This window comes from Gracilinanus agilis, chromosome 1 (assembly GCF_016433145.1).
Source record: "Gracilinanus agilis isolate LMUSP501 chromosome 1, AgileGrace, whole genome shotgun sequence".
Lineage (NCBI taxonomy): Eukaryota > Metazoa > Chordata > Mammalia > Didelphimorphia > Didelphidae > Gracilinanus > Gracilinanus agilis.
Genome location: NC_058130.1, coordinates 797,612,732 through 797,631,496, shown reverse-complemented (window position 1 = coordinate 797,631,496; position 18,765 = coordinate 797,612,732). Strand labels below are relative to the sequence as shown.

Sequence of the window (18,765 nt, the reverse complement as noted above, 5' to 3'; positions counted from 1 at the left end):
AGAAAGTGAACAGCTTCTGGCTGTCTCTGTGCAGGGGAACAGAGAAGTACGCAGAGCTCAAGTCCAGAACAGTAAACCAAGCAGCTTCAGGTGGAATGGCTGCAATGATTTGTGATGGACTTGGTACCACGGCATAGGTCTTTTGCACATGGTCATTTATTGCTCTCAGATCTTGAACTAAATGCCATTGAGTCTTTCCATCAGGAGATAATTTTGCTTTCTTTATTGGCATGATTGGTGTATTGTATTGCGAAAATCCATATTTTAATATGCCCTGCTCCAATAAACTCTCTATGATGGGTTTCACTCCTTCTATCGCTTCTTGACTAAGTCTGAACTGAGGAATTCTTGGAGGTAAGCCTTCTTTCACCTCTATCTTTACTGGTTCTGCTGACAATATCCTGCCCACCTCATTTGAATTTTTAGCCCACACATAATCTGGAATATCATCTGGAACCTCATAGATGTTATCAGTTGATTGGTATGATGGTTCCTCACTACATGTGTCTAAAAATAAAATGGGATGGTGTTTCAGAGATCTCTTGGGTATGTATAAATAAATTTGTCCATCCGGTTGACATTGGATGGTTGCAGCCAATTTGCATAGAAGATCTCTTCCCACGAGGTTTGAAGGACATGATGGCATCAATAGGAAGGTGTGTTCAAGAGTCAGAGGTCCAAATTTTAACATTTTAACTTTTAGCTTTGGGACTTGTTGTGCTACCCCAGAAGCTCCTCTTACTCTTAAACTGCCTTGAAATTGACATCCTTCAGGTGGTTCTTGTAGTACGGAACAAGTTGCCCCCGTGTCCAGTAATCCCTCATATTGTACTCCCCCGATTTCTAAAGTAACTAAGGGTTCTCCACTGTCATTGGACTTCACTGACACTAAGGGTAGTAAAGAATCCTCAGTATTTTGTGTACACTTATCATTGATTCTGTGTTGTGTATGGTCTTTTGTCTTTAAACCCAAACTTCCTATAGCACCATTAGGCAAGTTCAGTTTAGAATCCGGATTACAGAAAGCAGGCTTAAAGAGCGTACTCTCATTGAGAGCTTGTAGGTCATTGTCACTATTGCAAATTCCATGTTGGCTTTCATTAAGGGCTTCAGAAATGGAAGTTTGATTTGTTCTATCTTCCACTCTGCTCTTTAAGGAATTGTCAAGCCTCAAATCAGCAATCTCTCCTTCAGTAGTCTCCAGGATTGTATGATAGTTAGACTGTGTTCCCTTCAACACTTCAGGTTCAATTACTCATTCATAAGCTGACTGTTGTTCCCTATTTTGCCCTACTGTTTTTGTGACTGACATTAGATGATTTTTATTTTTATCAATCACAGTAACAGTCTCGATGTTATGTTTAGCCACACTGATTGTAGAAGAAGGCAACTGTTCCCTATCTCTTCCCCAAAGTTTAGGATGAAATTCTGTAGCTAAGGGGTTGAGAAAGGTGGATTTTGACTTTCCTACACAGCTGCTATCATCTTTTAAATCAGTGGGTCGTTTCTTTAAAATCAAGTTCTTGCCAACCTTTAGACTTTTTTGCTCTTTAACCTCTAACTGTGACATTGTGTCTAAAGAAATTGCATGGGAAAGAACTGTTGCATCTAATTCTAAACTCGTTTGCAAATTTTCTTGATGTGATTCTTTGCAATGGTTTGATTCATGCTTCCCACCCAATGTGTGTGATATGGAATGAGAAAGCTGATCCCTTATATAATCATCCTCCTTAATGCCAAAGATTTCTTTGCGCATTTGCATTATGTCTTCCCATTGCTCATTATCTACCACAGACCTATGTGTATCCTCTGTGTAGATTACTTTAGACACCTTTTCTATTTTGCCTCGATTTCTCATTTTGCTTCCCTCAATTCTCTTAGACTCTGCCACACCCAAATTACACTGATTGATAGGTTTTAAATTAGAAATCTCGATTCATAATGATTTTTTCGATTTCATGCCCATTTGTATATATTTCTCCATTTCATCTAACGAAGGTGTTTGACTGTACTTTTTGCATGTGTGATTGCAGCAAGTATCTGTATGTTTTTCTTGATTATATCTATTGATTCATTATTTCTAGCCCACTTTGAATTATAAAATGTTTTTCTATTATCTCTTTGATTATTGGGTTTTGAAAAATCAATTTGTTGCTTATATCTACAAAAACGAATCACGTGCCCGATCTTCCCACACAAGTAGCATTGGGGTGCTGATTTTGATTTTGGGGTGTTGTTGGCAGGTTGTCTAAACTGGTTTCTACTCGTTTGAAGAGCAAAATTCTTCACCTCTTCGATTTCTTTCTCCCGTTTTGACTGCTTCAATTGCCTTTTCAAGTCTGCTATGATCTCATCTTTCTCACTGTCAGATTGCCTAGCCATTCTCACTTCTGTGTGTGGGATCTTGGCCAGTGTGCTGCTTTCAACTCTTTGTCACCTCAGGGAGCAGCTTCCTTTGAACAAGACTTCATTTCGTCATTGAAGAGGACCAGGGCCCTTTTCCATGCTGTCGAATGGGGAGAAGTGGATAGGATGATAGACCATTTCTTCATTAGCGTCACCAATTAAAGGTATCTTGGGATGGTCAAAGGAGGGGATGAATAATGAGCTTAGACTACCTTGACTCAGCTCAGGTGGTCCCTGGACATGAGAGACAACCATGAAGACCAATATCACTTCATGGGTTATGGCGCTTGTCTCACCAATAAACCTGATATAATTGATAGACATATTCTTTCCCAACAATGAGTCTCAAGATAATTTTAATCATGACAGCTTCTTCTCAGACCCTTCCTCTAATGTCTTCCAGAAACAGAAAAAGAGACCTCTTCTCAGGCTTTTGTACTGACATGTTCTCTCAGATAGAGAGAAAGTCCAATACAAGAGATAAACGAAGAGGAAATGGTCCTTGAAAGGATCATTTCCCAGTGCCTTCAGAGGTGGGGAAGGCCTTGAGTTGGATAAGAGATAGTCTTCATTTTAAGTTTTGGTTATTGACCTAGCTCCATTTCCCTAAGAAGGAATTTTTAGTTTTCCAACTATGCAGTCTTCAAAGGGAAATAGGGAAAAGGTATTTAGACCAGAGAAAACCTTGATTTTTGGTATTTTCAGCTTTGTTATAAAAAGTTTGAAAACTATTTCCACTTAGCTTTTGGGCTATTTTCACAATTTATTCTAAGCATAACGTACATTTGTTCATTCTAGGATCCCAATTTTATATTAATCCAGCAGGGGGCAGCTGGGTGGCTCAGTGCATAGAGCCAGGCCTAGAGATGGGAGGCTCAAATCTGGCTTCAGACACTTCCCAGCTGTGTGACCCTGGGCAAGTCACTTCACCCCTATTGCCTCTTATTGCTCTTCTGCCTTGGAACCCATACACAGTATTGATTCTAAGACAGATGTTAAGCGTTTTTTTTTCTGTGTTTGTTTTTGTTTTTTAAAGAAAGACAGATGGATTAAGGATGATTTAACCTGGTCACAAGATTTTCTCCTGTTGCTGGATTCTGCTGGTACAGGGCATGATAAAAAGACTTTTGGGAGAATGGTCTGGGGAGAATACTAATTCTGTATCCCATTTCATAGTACCATAAACTCTGGAAAGTCCCTGGTCTGGGAGGCATTGTGAGGTTGGTTCTTATGAGAGGATGCTGGTCTAATTGGGGCTTCTGGTCACCTTGGTGCATGAAGACATGGTTAAGTGGTCTGATAGCTTAATTAAAAACCAATCACAATCCTAGTTTAGGGGTCATTTCTGGACCTTAATTTTCCAATTAACTGCATTTAAAAAACTTTTTCCCTCTTTATACTTAAATAATTTACCCATTTTGAATTTATCTTGGGTGTGAGAGGTTGATCTAAACCTAATCTCTCCCATACTGTTTTCCAATTTTCCCAGCAGTTTTTGTCAAACAGTGGATTTTTGTCGCAAAAGCTGGCATTTTGGGGTTTACTGAACACTAGCTTGCTGAGGTCATTTACCCCTAGTCTATTCCACACCCCTAGTCTATTCCACTGATCCTCCCTTCTGTCTCTTAGCCAGTATCATATTGTTTTGATGACTGCTGCTTTATAGTATAGCTTACGATCTGCTCCTGCTAGGCCCCCATCCTTCACTTTTTTTCATTATTTCCCTTGATATTCTTGATCTTTTGTTCTTCCAAATGTACTTTGTTATAGTTTTTTTCTAATTCAGTGAAAAAGTTTTTTGGTAGTTTGATAGGTATGGCCCTGAATAAGTAAGTTAATTTGGGTAGAATGGTCATTTATATTATATTATGTCATCCTACCCAGGAGCAATTAATGTTTTTCCAATTATTTAGATCCAGTTTTAATTGTCTGAAAAGTGTTTTGTAGTTGTGTTCATATAATTTTTGTGTTTGTTTTGGCAAATAGACTCCTAAATATTTTATATTGTCTAAAGTGCTTTTATTTATTTATTTGTTTGTTTTTTAACCCTTAACTTCTGTGTATTGGCTCCTAGGTGGAAGAGTGGTAAGGGTGGGCAATGGGGGTCAAGTGACTTGCCCAGGGTCACACAGCTGAGAAATGTCTGAGGCCGGATTTGAACCTAGGACCTCCCATCTCTAGGCCTGACTCTCAATCCACTGAACTACCCAGCTGCCCCATATAAAGTGATTTTAAATGAAATTTCTCTCTCTAACTTCTGCTGCTGAGTTTTGTTGGAAATATATAGAAATGCTGATAATTTATGTGGGTTTATCTTGTACCTTGCAACTTTGCTAAAGTTATTTCCACTAGCTTTTTAGTTGATTTTCTGGGGTTCTTTAAATATATGATCAGAATACTATTGGGCTGAAAGGAATAACAAACTGGAGGAATTCCATGTGAACTGGAACAACCTCCAGGAATTGATGCAGAGTGAAAGGAGCAGAATAAGGAGAACCTGATACACAGAGACGGATACACTGTGGCACAACTGAATGTAATAATCTTCTCTACTAGCAGCAATGCAATGACCCAGGACAATTCTGAGGGACTTATAAGAAACACTATTAACATCCAGAGAAAGAACTGTGGGAGCGGAAACATAGGAGAAAAACAACTGCTTGATCACATGAGGATATGATTGGGGATGAAGACTCTAAACGATTGCCCTAGTGAAAATATCAATAATAAGGAAAAAATCTTGATCAATGACACATGTAAAACCCAGTGGAACTGCATGTTGGCTACAGAAGGAGGGTGGGAGGAGGGAAGGGAAAGAACAAAAATCGTGTAACTATGGAAAAATATTCTAAATCAATTAATTAAATAAAAGTCTTCAAAACAAAAAACAAATAAATAAATCATCATACCATCTGTAAAGAGTGATAGTCTAGTTTCCTCATTGCCTGCTTTAATACCTTCAATTTCTTTTTCTTCTCTAATTGCTACTGCTAGTGTTTCTAGTACTATGTTGAATAATAGAGGTGACAATGGGCATCCTTGCTTCACTCCTGATCTTATTGGGAAGGCTTCTAATTTATCCCCATTACAGATGCTTGCTGATGATTTTAAGTATATACTGTTTGTTATTTTGAGGAAAGATCCTTCTATTCCTATACTTTCTAGTGTTTTCAATAGGAATAGGTGTTGTATTTTGTCAAGAGGCTTTTTCTGCATCTATGGAGATAATCATGTGATTTCTATTAGTTTGATTATTGATATGGTCAATTATGTGGATGGTTTTCCTAATGTTGAACCATCCTTGCATTCCTGGTACAAATCCCACCTGACCATAGTGAATTATCCTCATGAACACTTGCTGGAGTCTTTTTGCTAATATTCTATTTAAGATTTTTGCATCTATGTTCATTAAGGAGATTGGTCTGTAGTTTTCTTTCTCTGTTTTTGATCTACCTGGCTTTGGAATCAGAACCATATTTGTGTCATGAAAGGAATTTGGTAGGATTCCTTTTTTGCTTATTTTGTCAGATAGTTTGTAGAGTATTGGGGTTAGTTGTTCTTTAAGTGTTGGATAGAATTTACTCGTGAATCTATCTGGTTCTGGGGATTTTTTCTTATGAAGCTCCTTGATGGCTTGTTCAATTTCTTTTTCTGAGATGGGATTATTTAAGTATTCTATTTCCTCTTTTGTTAATCTAGGCAATTTATATTTTTGTAAATATTCACCCATTTCACCTAGATTGTCATATTTGTTGCCATATAGTTGAACAAAATAGTTCTTAATAATTATTTTAATTTCCTCTTCATTAGAGGTGAGATCACCTTTCTCATCTTTGATACCATTAATTTGATTCTTTTCTTTCTTTTTTTAAAATTAGATTTACCAGTACTTTATTTCAGTGATGGGCACACTTTTTAAAGAGGGGTCCAAAGGAAAGGAAATGCTCATCTGTTAGTCTGTTTCTAAGGCAACTCTTTTGAAGTTTCACTGTATTATATCCTACTTATTGTATTCATCAGATTAGGAATAATGTGTGCAGGTAGAATGGAACGTTTCAGGCCCCCCCCCCCAACTACCCAGTGGGCCATAGTTTGCCCATCACTGATCTGTTTTTTTTTTAAAGTACCTGCTCCTAGTCTTATTTATTAGTTTAATAGTTTTTTTTACTTTCAATTTCATTAATTTCTCCTTTAATTTTTAGGATTTCCAATTTAGTTTTTATCTGGGGATTTTTAATTTGTTCTTTTCCTAATTTTTTAAGTTGAAAGCCCAATTCATTGATCTCTTCCCTCTCGATTTTGTTGGGGTAGTGGGAATGACCTTTGGCAGAAGTCAGAATCCAAATACAATCTTTTTTTCCCCTTCAGATTCAGACCACTGTGTGAAATGCCCAGAAGACAGAGTCTCCAAATAAAGACAGAGATAGCTGCTTCCCCAAGGCTATGACTTTCCTGGATATTGCAAAACCTTTGGGACTGACTCTGGCACTGATTGCCCTTTCCTTCTCTCTCCTGACAGCCCTGGTTCTCTAGGTGTTTGTGAAGTTTCAAGACACTCCCATAGTCAAGGCCAATAACTGAGCTCTCAACTACACTCTCCTCATCTCCCTCACCTTGTGTTTCCTCTGCTCCTGGCTCTTCATTGGTCATCTCACTGCAGCCACCTGCCTCCTCCAACAAACAGCATTTGGGTTTGTCTTCACTGTGGCCGTGGCCTCCACTTTGGTGAAAACCCTAATGGTGGTTCTGGCTTTCAGGGTTACAAGATCAGGAAGCAGAATCAGGAGATGGGTACAAACTGGGATGCCCAACTCTGGAGCCCTCATCTGCTCTGGGATTCAAGTGATTCTCTATGGCTTCTGGCTGAGAACTTCTCTCCCCTTCCCAGACATGGAGCTACACTCTGAACCTGGTCACATCATTATTCAATGTAATGAGGATTCTAATATTGCTTTTTATTGTGCCCTGGGACACATGGGCTTTCTAGGTCTGTGCAGCCAAGTTCATCCCCTTCAGCATACTGGTGTTCTGCAGTGTGTGGGTCTCCTTCCTGCCCACCTACCAGAGCACGAAGGGCAAAGCCACGGTGGTGGTGGAGATCTTCTCCATCCTGGCCTCCAGTGCTGGCTTCCTGGGCTGCATCTTTATTCCCAAGTATTATGCGATCCTGTTGAGGCCAGATAGAAACACACAAGAAGGGATAGGAAAAAAGTGGATTTCAAGAGCAGGAATTATGCTAGGACTCCCTCAAAATTCCTGCCAGAAGAATAAAAAGTTTTAAATAATAATCCACATCAGCATGGGATACCTATATTTATCCATCTTTTGACATATGAATTTCCACTGGTTCTTTTTCCAACTCCCCCTTTTTCAGAGATAATCATGTATGAACTGATAAATGTTTAAAAGAGAGCTCACTGAAAATCACCACAAATTTTTTTTCTTCATTGCTTCCTTAAATATAGAAAATCAGCCAAATAACAAATTAAACCTTGTTTATAGCTTTTTGATCTTCCAATAATTGTTCAAACTGAAAATTTAACAATAAAATCTCTGGAGCTGGTATGAACTGATTCCAGCACAACCCTAATGGTTCCACAAGAGGAGCCTGATGGTATTCACACCATCTTCTTCAGTAGGAATTTGAACTAGAGAGGAATTGTCTTTAACCTGAGGTGTATGGTAAATGACTTCAGCACTGACTGATGAAGGTCTTTTGAGAACACTATGGAAATATTCAGCCCATCTCTCCAAGATCAAGTCCTTATCACTGATCAGTGCAACTCCATCAGCCTGAGTAATTGAGTTCCACCATTGGTCTTTGGTGCATAAATAGGTTTCAGAGGTTCATAGAAGTTCTTTGGGTTTTTGCTATCAGTGTAAAAATGAATTTCATCTGCTTTCTTACTCATGACTTTCAGGTATTCTGATGATTCTTAGATTTTCTCTTCTGGGTCTATTTTCCAGGTCAGTTGTTCTTCCAGTGAGGTGTTTCAGATTTTCTTCTATTTGTTCATTCTTTTGATTTTTTCTCATTGTTTCCCAATGTCTTATGGATTCATTAGCCTCTATTTGCCCAATTAAAATTTTGGAAGAGTTATTTTCTTCTTTGAGGTTTTGTGTTGCCTTCCCCATTTGGTCAAACCTACTCTTTAAGGAGTTATTTACTTCAATAAGGGTTTTTTTAAAAATCTCCATTTCCATTTGTTCCATTCTATTCCTTAGGAACTGTATTTTTGTGCTTCTCTTCCCTTTTGGCCTATTCTAGTTTTTAGGAAGTTGATTTCTTTAAGGAATTTTCCCTCAGATATTTTTCTGTCACTTCTCTTATTTGATTTTTAACTTCTTTTAAAGTTCTTTTAGGGGTTATTTTGGGGCCTAAAATTCTTTCACACTTTCCTTTGGGGTTTTACATGTTTCCTTTTTGGCATTTTTATCTTCTTCTCGGCTCATAGTTTGATCTTCCCTGTCTCTAAAGTAACTTTCTAAAGACAAAGGTTTTTTTTTTGTCTTTTATTCCTTTTTCTAATTATGTTTTTTTCCTGTGCCTTATCTCTCTATTGAGATTCTTCTCTGCTCATGAGGTAGAAGGAGCACTGGTCCAATATCACAGTATATTCTTCTCTGGTACATGGGGTAGGCCCAGCTGCCTTTGTTTCCTACAGTGTGTCTCTCAACAGAATGCCCTGCTGGCTTGCTCTGGGGAGATTCACAACTGTTTTGTCCAGCTATATTCAGCTCCCCATTTTACCTGTTTCTCTGTTTCATGGGCTGAGCTGGTCCCCATTCTGCTGCTTCCCTGTCCCTGACAAGTGACTTGGGCTGAGCATGTCTCCTACTCTGGGCACTGCTGCCTCAGGCCACCTGGAAGTATGTTGGTTTTGTGCCCTCTTTGCCATTAAATAAACTAGAGAAAGAACAAATTAAAAATCCTCAATTAAACAGCAAATTGGAAATCCTAAAAATTAAAAACTGGATTAATGGATCCAAATGTAGAAAATCACTGAACCAATAAAACTAGGAGACAGTTTTATGAAAAAAATAAACAAAATAGATAAACCACTGGATAAAGTAATTCTAAAAAGAAAGAGAAGAAAACTAAATTGGTATCATTAAAAATGGAAAGGGTGAACATAGCACCAATGGAGATGAAACCAAAACAATTACTAGGCATCACTTTGCCCTCTTACATGCCAACACATTGAACAATGGAAGTGAAATGGAAGAATATCTATGAAAGTATAAACTGCCTAGATTATCAGAGGAAGAAATAGAATATCTAAATAAACCTATATCTGAAAAAAGAAATTGGATAGACCATAAATTAATTTCTCTTTAAAAAGTATTAGCATTAGATGAATTTACAAGTGAATTTTACTGAACATTTAAAAATCAACTAATTCTAATATTAAATCAATTATTTTAAACAGATAAAGAAGTACCTCAACAAACTCCTTTTATGAAACAAATATAGTGCTGATACTTAAACCAGGAAGAGCAACAACAGAAAAAGAAAATTATAAAACAATTAAAATTTCTTTAAGGAATATGGATGCAAAAATCCTAAATAAAACACTAGCTAGGTGACTACAACAATGTATCACAAAAACGATATATTTTGACCAAATCAGATTGATGCCAGGAATGCAGAGATGGTTTAATATGAGGAAAACTATGAATATAATTAATGACAAAAGTAAAAAAAAACATGACTATATAGAAAGATGCAGAAAAAGCTTTTGACAAAAATACAAAACTCATTCCTATTAAAAAACATTAGAAACACAAAACATGTAACTATGGGAATACATCAAAATAAAAATTAAAAAACCACTGGAAAGCACAGGTATAAATAAATGTTTTCTTAAACTGATAAGAGGCATCTGCCTAAAACCATTAATATCATCTGTAATGGGGCTAAGCTAGAAGCCTTCCCAGTAAGATCAGGACTGAAACAAGAATGCCAGTTACCACCAATATTACTTAATATTGTATGTAAATGCCAGCAATAGCAATAAGAAAAGGAAAAAAATTAAGGAATAAAAAAGAGCAAAGAGTTAACAAAATTCTCTTTTGTAGATAATATGATAGTATATGTTTAATCCTAGAGATTCAACTAAAAAGTTAGTTGCTACTTTTAATAATTTTAGTCAAAATTGTTTGTCAGCTCTAGGAGGGGGAGGGAAGAATAGGGGAGGGAGGTAATATGGACCATAAAACTTCAGAAAACTTATTTGGAACTTTGTTATTAAAAATAATAATAATTTTAGCCAAGTAGCATGATTTAAAATAAACCAACATAAATTATTAGCATTTATATACATCACTAACAAAGAACTGCAAGAGGAGATAGAAAGAGATACCCCATTTAAAATAATCATAGATAAAATAAAATACCTGGGAGTATACTAGCCAAAAGAAACCCAGGAACTACATGAACACAATTATAAAACATTTTTTGCAAGTAAAGCCAGAGTTAAATAATTGGAGAAATATTCAGTTTCATGGGTGGATAGAACCAATGTAATTAAAATGACAATCCTACTTAAATGAATTTACATATTCAATGCCATCCCAATTAAATTTTCAAAAAAAATATTTTATAGAATTAGGAAATATAATAGCAAAATTCATGTGAAAGAACAAAAGGTTAAATATATCAGATAAATTAATGAAAAAATTAAAAAGAGGTCTATTAGTGCCAGATTTTAAAATGTATTATAAAGCTAATAACGATTAAAGCTATTTGGTTATGGCTAAGAAACAGAAAGGTAGAACTGTAAAACACAATAGATACACAACAGTAGTAAAATATTATAGAACCTTTTATTTGGCAAAAATTAAAGATTCAAGTATTGTAGATAAGAATTCACTTTTTGATAAAAAATTGCTGGGGAAACTGAAATGCAGTTTGACAGAAACTAGGTATATGCCATACCGATATCTTACATCATTTATCAAGGTAAGATCAAAATTGATATATGACCTAGACATAAAAGGAGAGGGTGTAAGCAAATTAGACAAACAGGGAATATGTTACCTATCAGATTTATGGATGGAAAAACAACTTATGAATAAATAAGAGACAAGAGTATATTTTGAGATATAAAATGGATAATTTTGATTTCATTAAATTAAAAAAGTTTGTACAAGCTTTGTAAACATGTCCAAAATGGGAAGGAAAACAGAAAATTGGGAGGGGTAAAAGTTATATAGAACTATTTTAAAAATTCTCTAAATCATTATTGATGAGAGAAATGCAAATCAAAACAACTCTGAGACATCTGGTGTCTATAAACTAGATAAAAATGTTAAAATGGCAAAATGAAAAATGCTGGATGTGGAAATTTAGGGATATTCATGCACTGTGACAAACTGGGAGTTGATTCAACCATTTTAAAGAGCCATCTGGACTTATGCCCAAAGAATCATAAAACCATGTATTCCCATTGCTTCAGCCATACCACTATTGGGTTTGTTTCCTAAAGTGATCAAGGGAAAAGGAAAATCTATATGATCTAAAATATTTACAGCAGCTCTCTTTTTGGTGGCAAAGAACTAGAAATAAGGAGATGCCCACCAATAGGGGAAGGAATGAACAAACCGTGGACCCAACACAATAAGTATGACAATGATACCCAGATTAATCTACTTATTCAGTGCCATACCAGTGAAACTACCAAAAATTTATTTCATAGAGCTGGAAAAAATAATAACAAAATTAATCTGGAAGAACAAAAGGCCAAGAATATAAATGAATTCAATGAAAATATAAATTAAGGTGACCCAGCAGGGCCAGATCTAAAACTTTATAATAATAAAGTAGCATGGTATAAGAAAATTGAGTATCAGACCAGGGTAATACATTTGGGCACACCATGCGCAGCAGTAAATGATCATAATAATCCAGGGTTTGATAAACCCAAAGACCTAAGCTTTGGGGGACAAGAGTTCACAATTTAAGAAATATTGCTGAGAACCTCAAAAACAGTATGACCGGAATTAGTTATAAGCCAATATGTTGCACTGTAGACCAAAATAGGGTCAAAATGGGTGCATGCTTTTATAAGAAGTGTTCTGCATTTGCATGTTTCTTTTCAGGTTTCACGTGGATCACGTGGAACCACGAATGTTTTCCTTCTACTTTTATATTTGTAGGGGTAGTGAGCAAAATTTGATAGGGTCCTAACCATTTGGGGTCTGTTACTGATTTTCTTGTGAAGTTAAATGAATTGTGATTTCTCTTCTGGTGTAAATAATTCAGAAAGAAGAATTTCAATGTCTGAAAATGTGGGATCAAAAAGTCTTAATGCTCTTTTAAATCCTTTTATGGCCTTGAAGGGATTTAAATAAAAGGCAGGCATTCGTTGTTTTAAGGTGTCTAGATCTGCAGCAGTGAATGGCTTATGTCTTTTTATATGGAGAAATCCAGAATCTGGCTGCAAAATTGTGTGATCAATAATTGGTAATATTGGTACTGCTGGTGCTATTGCCCCTTCCTCTATTTTCTTTTCTGTGCCTGTATGTGCCTCAGTTGTTTGTATTGCTATTTCTATTTTGTTCCCTGCTGTGACCTCTTTTTCCCCTTTCAACTGAGCATTCTTTTCAAGTAACTGTTATTTTCTTTCTTATTGTCATTATTAATACAGTGCTATCATCCTTGTGTCCTAGCAATTTATGCACTATATTCTTTAAGGACCAATAGAAGTGGAGGAATGAGATGATCACTGCAATTGTGGTTGGTACAAAAGCAAAAACCCTACCTATTTCTAGCTTCGACCATTGGCAGGAATCATATATTTCTATGATTCTCATTATGTAGCCTGGGATCACTATGATCCGGAAATTATATATAATGGTACATATTGTTTTCCCCAATGGTGCATCCATGGTACCAGTTTGAATGTAAAATTTTTATGGTACTGTGCCTTTAAATTTTCTGTGCTTGCTAAGTTTGTCCCCTTTGCTATGCTGTATTTAGGAGGAAGATGGCGGCTGGCTGGTTCAAACAGAGTCTTTTTTTTTTTAACTTTTGACATAAAAGGTGACACATGAGCAAATTAGAGGAACAAGGATGGTTGTATGTGTCTATGGACAATAGAAAAAATTATGACCAAACAAGAGCTATAGAGCATTACAAGACGTAAAATGGAGAGTTTTGATGAAGTTAAATTTTAAAAGAGTTTGCACAAACAAAACCAATGCAGCCAAGATGGGAAGGAAAGTAGAAAGACAAGGAAAACTTGGAGAGCAAGTGTCTCTGAGAAAGGCCCCTCTTCCCGAATATAGAGGGAACTGAGTGAAATGAATAAGATTGGTCATTACCCAATCGATGAATGCTCAAAGTAGATGGACAGTTTTAGCTGAAGAAATCAAAGCTGTCTATAGTCCCACTAGAAATGCACCTAATCACTATTTATTAGTGAAATGCAAATGAAGACCACTCGGAGGCAGCACCTCCCACCCATCAGATTGGCTTCCATCGCAGATGAGGAAAATGAGAAATGTTGGAAGGGATGTGGGGAAGTGGGAACACTCATATGCTATTGGGAGCTGGGAGCTGATGCAAGCGTTCTGGTGAGTAACTTGGAAGGAGGTCCAAGTTATAAAACTGTGCCTCTTCTTTTATCCAGGAATCACACTACTAGGTCTGTATCACAAAGAGATAGAAAGAGAGCAAAGGACCTATTTGTACAAAAACATTTAGAGTCGCTCTTTCTGTGATAAGAAAGACTTAGAAATGGAAGAAATGGCCGCTGTTGGAGAAATGGCTAAACTACTTTTGGTATAGGACTGTAAGCGATTATATTACCAGAAGAATGATTTAAGGAAAACCTGGACAGACTCCAATGAACTGATGCAAGGCGAAGTGAGCAGAACCAGGAAAATGTCGGACACAGTAACATCGATATTGTACAACGAACAACTGGGAATAACTCAGCTATTTTCAGCAATATAATGATCTAAGATAACGCCAAAGAACCTGTGATTAAAAATGCTGCCCGCCTCCAAAGACATGTCTGATGGAAGCTGAATGCATATAAAAGGAAACTATTTTTAAAATTTCGTCTTCTTCTACAACATGAATAATATGGAAATATGTTTTGCATGATTATATATGTAAAGAGCTACATCAAATTGCTTACTATCAAGGGGGAATATAGGAAAGAGAGAGGGGGAGACAATTGGGAACTCAGAATGTTATAAATAAATGGAAATTTTGTTTCTAAAGGGACAAAATAAGGTATTGTTGAAAAAACTTTTAATCTATTAAATGTAAACAAAACAAAACAACAAACCTTTCCCTCCCCCTTAGAATCAATACTATGTATGGGTTCCAAGGCAGAAGAGCAGTAAGGACTAGGCAATGGGGGTCAAGTGACTCGCCCAGGGTCACCCAGCTGGGAAGTGTCTGAGGCCAGATTTGAACCCAGGACCTCCCGTCTCTAGGCCCGGCTCTCCATCCACTGAGCTACCCAGCTATTCCCTAATCCGCTAAACTTTGAGAAGATTGTAGGCTCCGGTCCCTTTCACATGGGGACAGTTTGATGCCTAAAAGAAACAAAGAATCGTTGGAGGAAGCAGAGAAACACCCCGGCTCTGCGAGCGAGCGAGAGATCTTCCCAGGAAAAGCGGCCTGTTTGGAGCCGAAGGAATCCCGGAGGCGGCGCCCTAACTTCAAGGCACAGCAGGTGGTTTGCATTTGGCATTTTCAAAGGACAAAGAGTACCAGAGCTAACATCGCCGAGGCCTACGCGGAGGCTCCAGGAAGCCGGGAAACACCGGTTGGATTAATCGCTGAGAGAAACGAGTGTCAGGAGTTTAATCTCCTACTTTAAAGAGAGGCCTCAGATGGAAGGTCTTGAAAATGGGAACTTCAAGGAGAAACTGGAGGAAAAGAAAGACCCTAAAATGAGGCGGGAAGGAGGAGGAAGGGCGGGAAGCTGCCGCCAGGAGAGCCGGGCCGCTCCGGCCCAGGCAATTTCTGTTCAACGGGCTTGGCCGAAAACTTGCCGATTGTAGGAGAATGGAGGGCGGAGGCTGGGCGGAGGCCGCCTGCTTCTCCAGCCTTCCTCCCAGAGCAGGAGGCACTCGAGAGGAACGAAGGAAGGAAGGAAGGATGGAAGGATGGAAGGAAGGAAGAAGGAAAGAAAGAAAGGAAGGAAGGATGGAAGAAGGAAAGAAAGAAAGGAAGGAAGGAAGGAAGGNAGGCACTCGAGAGGAACGAAGGAAGGAAGGAAGGAAGGAAGAAGGAAAGAAAGAAAGGAAGGAAGGATGGAAGAAGGAAAGAAAGAAAGGAAGGAAGGAAGGAAGGAAGAAGGAAAGAAAGAAAGAAAGAAAAAGAGAAAGAAAGGAAGGAAGGAAGGAAGAGAAAGAAAGGAAAAAGAAAAGAAAGAGTAAGAAAGGAAGGGAGACAGAGAGCGGGAGGGAGGACAGAAAAGCCCACAGACATCCGGGGACGCGCGCCCAGGCTTTTATAGGGAAAGTCACCCATTGAACCCCCGCAGAGGGCGCGGCTCGCTTCCAAGCTACAAGGTCTGCTTTAAGGCCGCTTAGCTGAATTCCTGTTACCGGAAGGGCCGTCTTTTGATTTTTTGAATTTTTATTTAAATATTTTCCCGAGGCTCCTCCCTCTCCTTTTCCCTACCCCCGCTGCCGCTCCTTTGCCCTTACAGGTGCTTCCTCCAGGCACACACGCCTACAGCAACTCTCCGGCCACTCCTTCCAGGCAGAATCCCCGCCTTTGTTTTTCCAGCTGCAGCCCTGCCCCGCGTCCTCCCCGGCCCTTGGACCCATGACCCCCCTGGGCAGAGGGCGGGGTCGGGGGGGGGCAGGTTTGGGGCAGATTCCCCCTCCCCCCCTCCCGTTATCCCCAGGCCCAGGCAGAACCCTCGGAGCTCCCGCTGCCTCTGGGTCCCACCGGGTGCCGGGCGCAGGGGGTCCCAGGGCAAATCCTCGCCTCCTCTCCAGGCATTCCCAGGACCCCTCCTGCCTCCCGTTGCCGCTCAGGGCCCAGGTTCTGCCCCTGTTCCAGACACCATCCCGTTGCCCAGGCCGTGACACCAGAGAGCTCCTGAGCCAGGCTCCCCGAGATCCCGCATGGCACTGAGCTTCTCGCCTGGAAGAAGCCTCGAAGAGCCCCCAGACCGAGCTGTGGCCATCCCGGCTTGCCAGGTTCCTCCCCTTTGGCCAGCTGATCCCGCCTGGTCTAGGAGGAGCCGCTGCTCTCTCCCTCAGACCCTTGGCCGGCAGCTTGTTCCCGTCAAGCCGAGGCCTCCCCCTCAGGGGTGCCCCAGAGCCAGGACTGCTCTTCAGCTGGAGGATGCAGGGGGGCTCCCGGACAAGGAAGCTCCGACAGGCCTCTGGTCGCCTCCCAGCTGGCCCTGTAGGCCCAGCCTAAGGCCACTGAGGACCCCCCAACCCCCTCCCCCAGGCCTACCAGGGGCCCCCCCCTTCCAGCGTCTGCCCCACCAGAGACCCCAAGAAAGAGTGAGACGGGAAACTGAGGAAGCAGCAAAGGCATCTCAGTATGTTGTTCTCAGCAGAACAAGGGGCAGGCAGCAGCCCCCTCCTCAGGCCGGGAGCCCCTTTGGGACCAGACATGGCGGCTTTTATCGGCTGAGAGGCGAGCCAGCCAGAGAAAAAAAAGGAAGCAGCCGGAGGGTGGCTGGAGGGACGAGGGACAGGCTGGAACCCCAAACCCTTGGACCGACTTTTGGGGTCTGCCATTACCTAATGGGGAAATCTCCGGTGACCTCTTGCCTCGTTCTCAGCCCAGGCCCTGTCGGGGTTCCCCTGGAAGGGCCCTTCGGCTGAGTTTATAGATCCAAAGGATGACTGTGATGGATTCGAGTCCCTGAAAATGGCGGCCTGAGCCAGTCGTGGCCATCAGTCCGTCCTTCCCCGCCCAAACCTCCCTTTGGTCAGAAGGGACGGGGGACTTGTCCCCCGCAGACCCCGGGAGAGGACGTCTGGACTCCAGCGGAGGACAGGCGTCCAGCACGGCTTCCCCCGTGTGGCCGCGAGGAGGACTGAAGGGCCCAGCCGGGGCATGGGAAACCCAAGAGGACCACCTCAACAGGCCTCCCCGTTCCCAGGAGAAGGCGGGAGGAGGAAGAAGCTCCCAGCCTGGCTGTAGGCTCTGGGGGAACCCGAGGCCACCGAGTACCCTCTGAGTGCCCCGGAGGGAGCTGGGAGAGCCGGTTCCATCCCTGTGCTTTCTGGGCTTCTCCTCTTGAACCGAGGTTTCTCCCAGCCCCACGCCCGGGCCCTGGGGAGCCGGGCACTGCTTTCTCTGGTCCCCTTCCCTCAGACACTGCTCCCTGGGAGAAGGGCTTCCACACAAAGGGAAAAACTAGCAGGACAAAAGGAGGGCCTCCCCCTGCCCAGGAGGGCTCCAAGGTCTGTCCTTAGCTGGAACTTGGGAGCTGGGCCTCCGTCGAGGCATGGAAGGGAGCCGGCGTGGACACGGCAGCCCTTAACTCGGGCAGCTGCAAACAGGGAAAGTCCCGGCGCCTCTCTGCCTCGTGCCCCAAGCTGAGAACATAGGAGAGGCTCTGAGAGCCAGAAGGGGCGATGCACAGAGAGGGGCGCCTCCAGGCCACCCCCTGATAGCTTCAGGCCTCCGTCTGCTCCCTGAGCTGTGAGGGTCTCGGGCAGACCCGGCACCCCAGAATGCGGAGCGCTCACCACTCCAGAGTCACGTCCATACCTGACACAACCTCCTGTCCTCACTGCCGTAAAGGCTATAAAACCCCTGAACGGAGGCATTCTGGGAGCAGCCCCTGTGGTGGTCCCGCTCGAGCCCTCTTGCTGCCATGAAGCCTCTCTCACTAGGAAATCTCTCTCTTACTTTCAACCTTCCCGAACTGGGGGTTCCCCACTGCACCCCACAACACCCGGCTGTAACCCCATAACATTGGGACAAGCTTAAACCTGGGCTCTTCACTGTCAAGCTAATTGGACTTGGGGGGCTTCCAGATTACACACTGACAGCCCCAAAGGGGTCGGGAAGAGGCCGCCAGGCTTGAACAGCCTGAGCCCAGCAGCCCTGCAGACAGACACACAGACACCCCCCCAGACTGTCCTCTGTCCATCCGGGCTCAGCAGCTGCTGCTGCCTTCTGTGGCCTCACAAAGGGCAGGAGGGGCATTCCTGGGCCTCCCCCAGGCCTCTGAGGGGTCTTTGGGCCTTCAGACGAGTCAGCTGTGTCCCCCCAGATCCTCTCTAGACCCCCTTCCCCACAGCCTGCCAGGGCTCAGGCTCTTCTTCTCTGGATTCCACAGTGGGGAAACTGAGGCAAAGGCTGGGGAAGGGCCTTGGCCAGGCTCCCCCTGCTGGGCAGTGTCTGAGGCCACG

The 18,765-nt window shown here is 41.5% G+C and overlaps 1 protein-coding gene across 1 annotated transcript in view; it reads left to right on the top strand.

The window, feature by feature from the left end:
- The window catches only part of LOC123230568 (zinc finger protein 420-like), a 45,946-nt gene extending 30,701 nt beyond the window's left edge, over window positions 1–15,245 (top strand). Inside the window, exons 9-10 of the mRNA XM_044656703.1 lie at window positions 7,394–7,560; window positions 14,924–15,245. Of these exons, the coding sequence (XP_044512638.1) occupies window positions 7,394–7,560; window positions 14,924–15,245 (489 nt within the window). The remainder of the gene's footprint in view (window positions 1–7,393; window positions 7,561–14,923) is intronic.
- The last annotated feature ends 3,520 nt before the right edge of the window (window positions 15,246–18,765 follow it).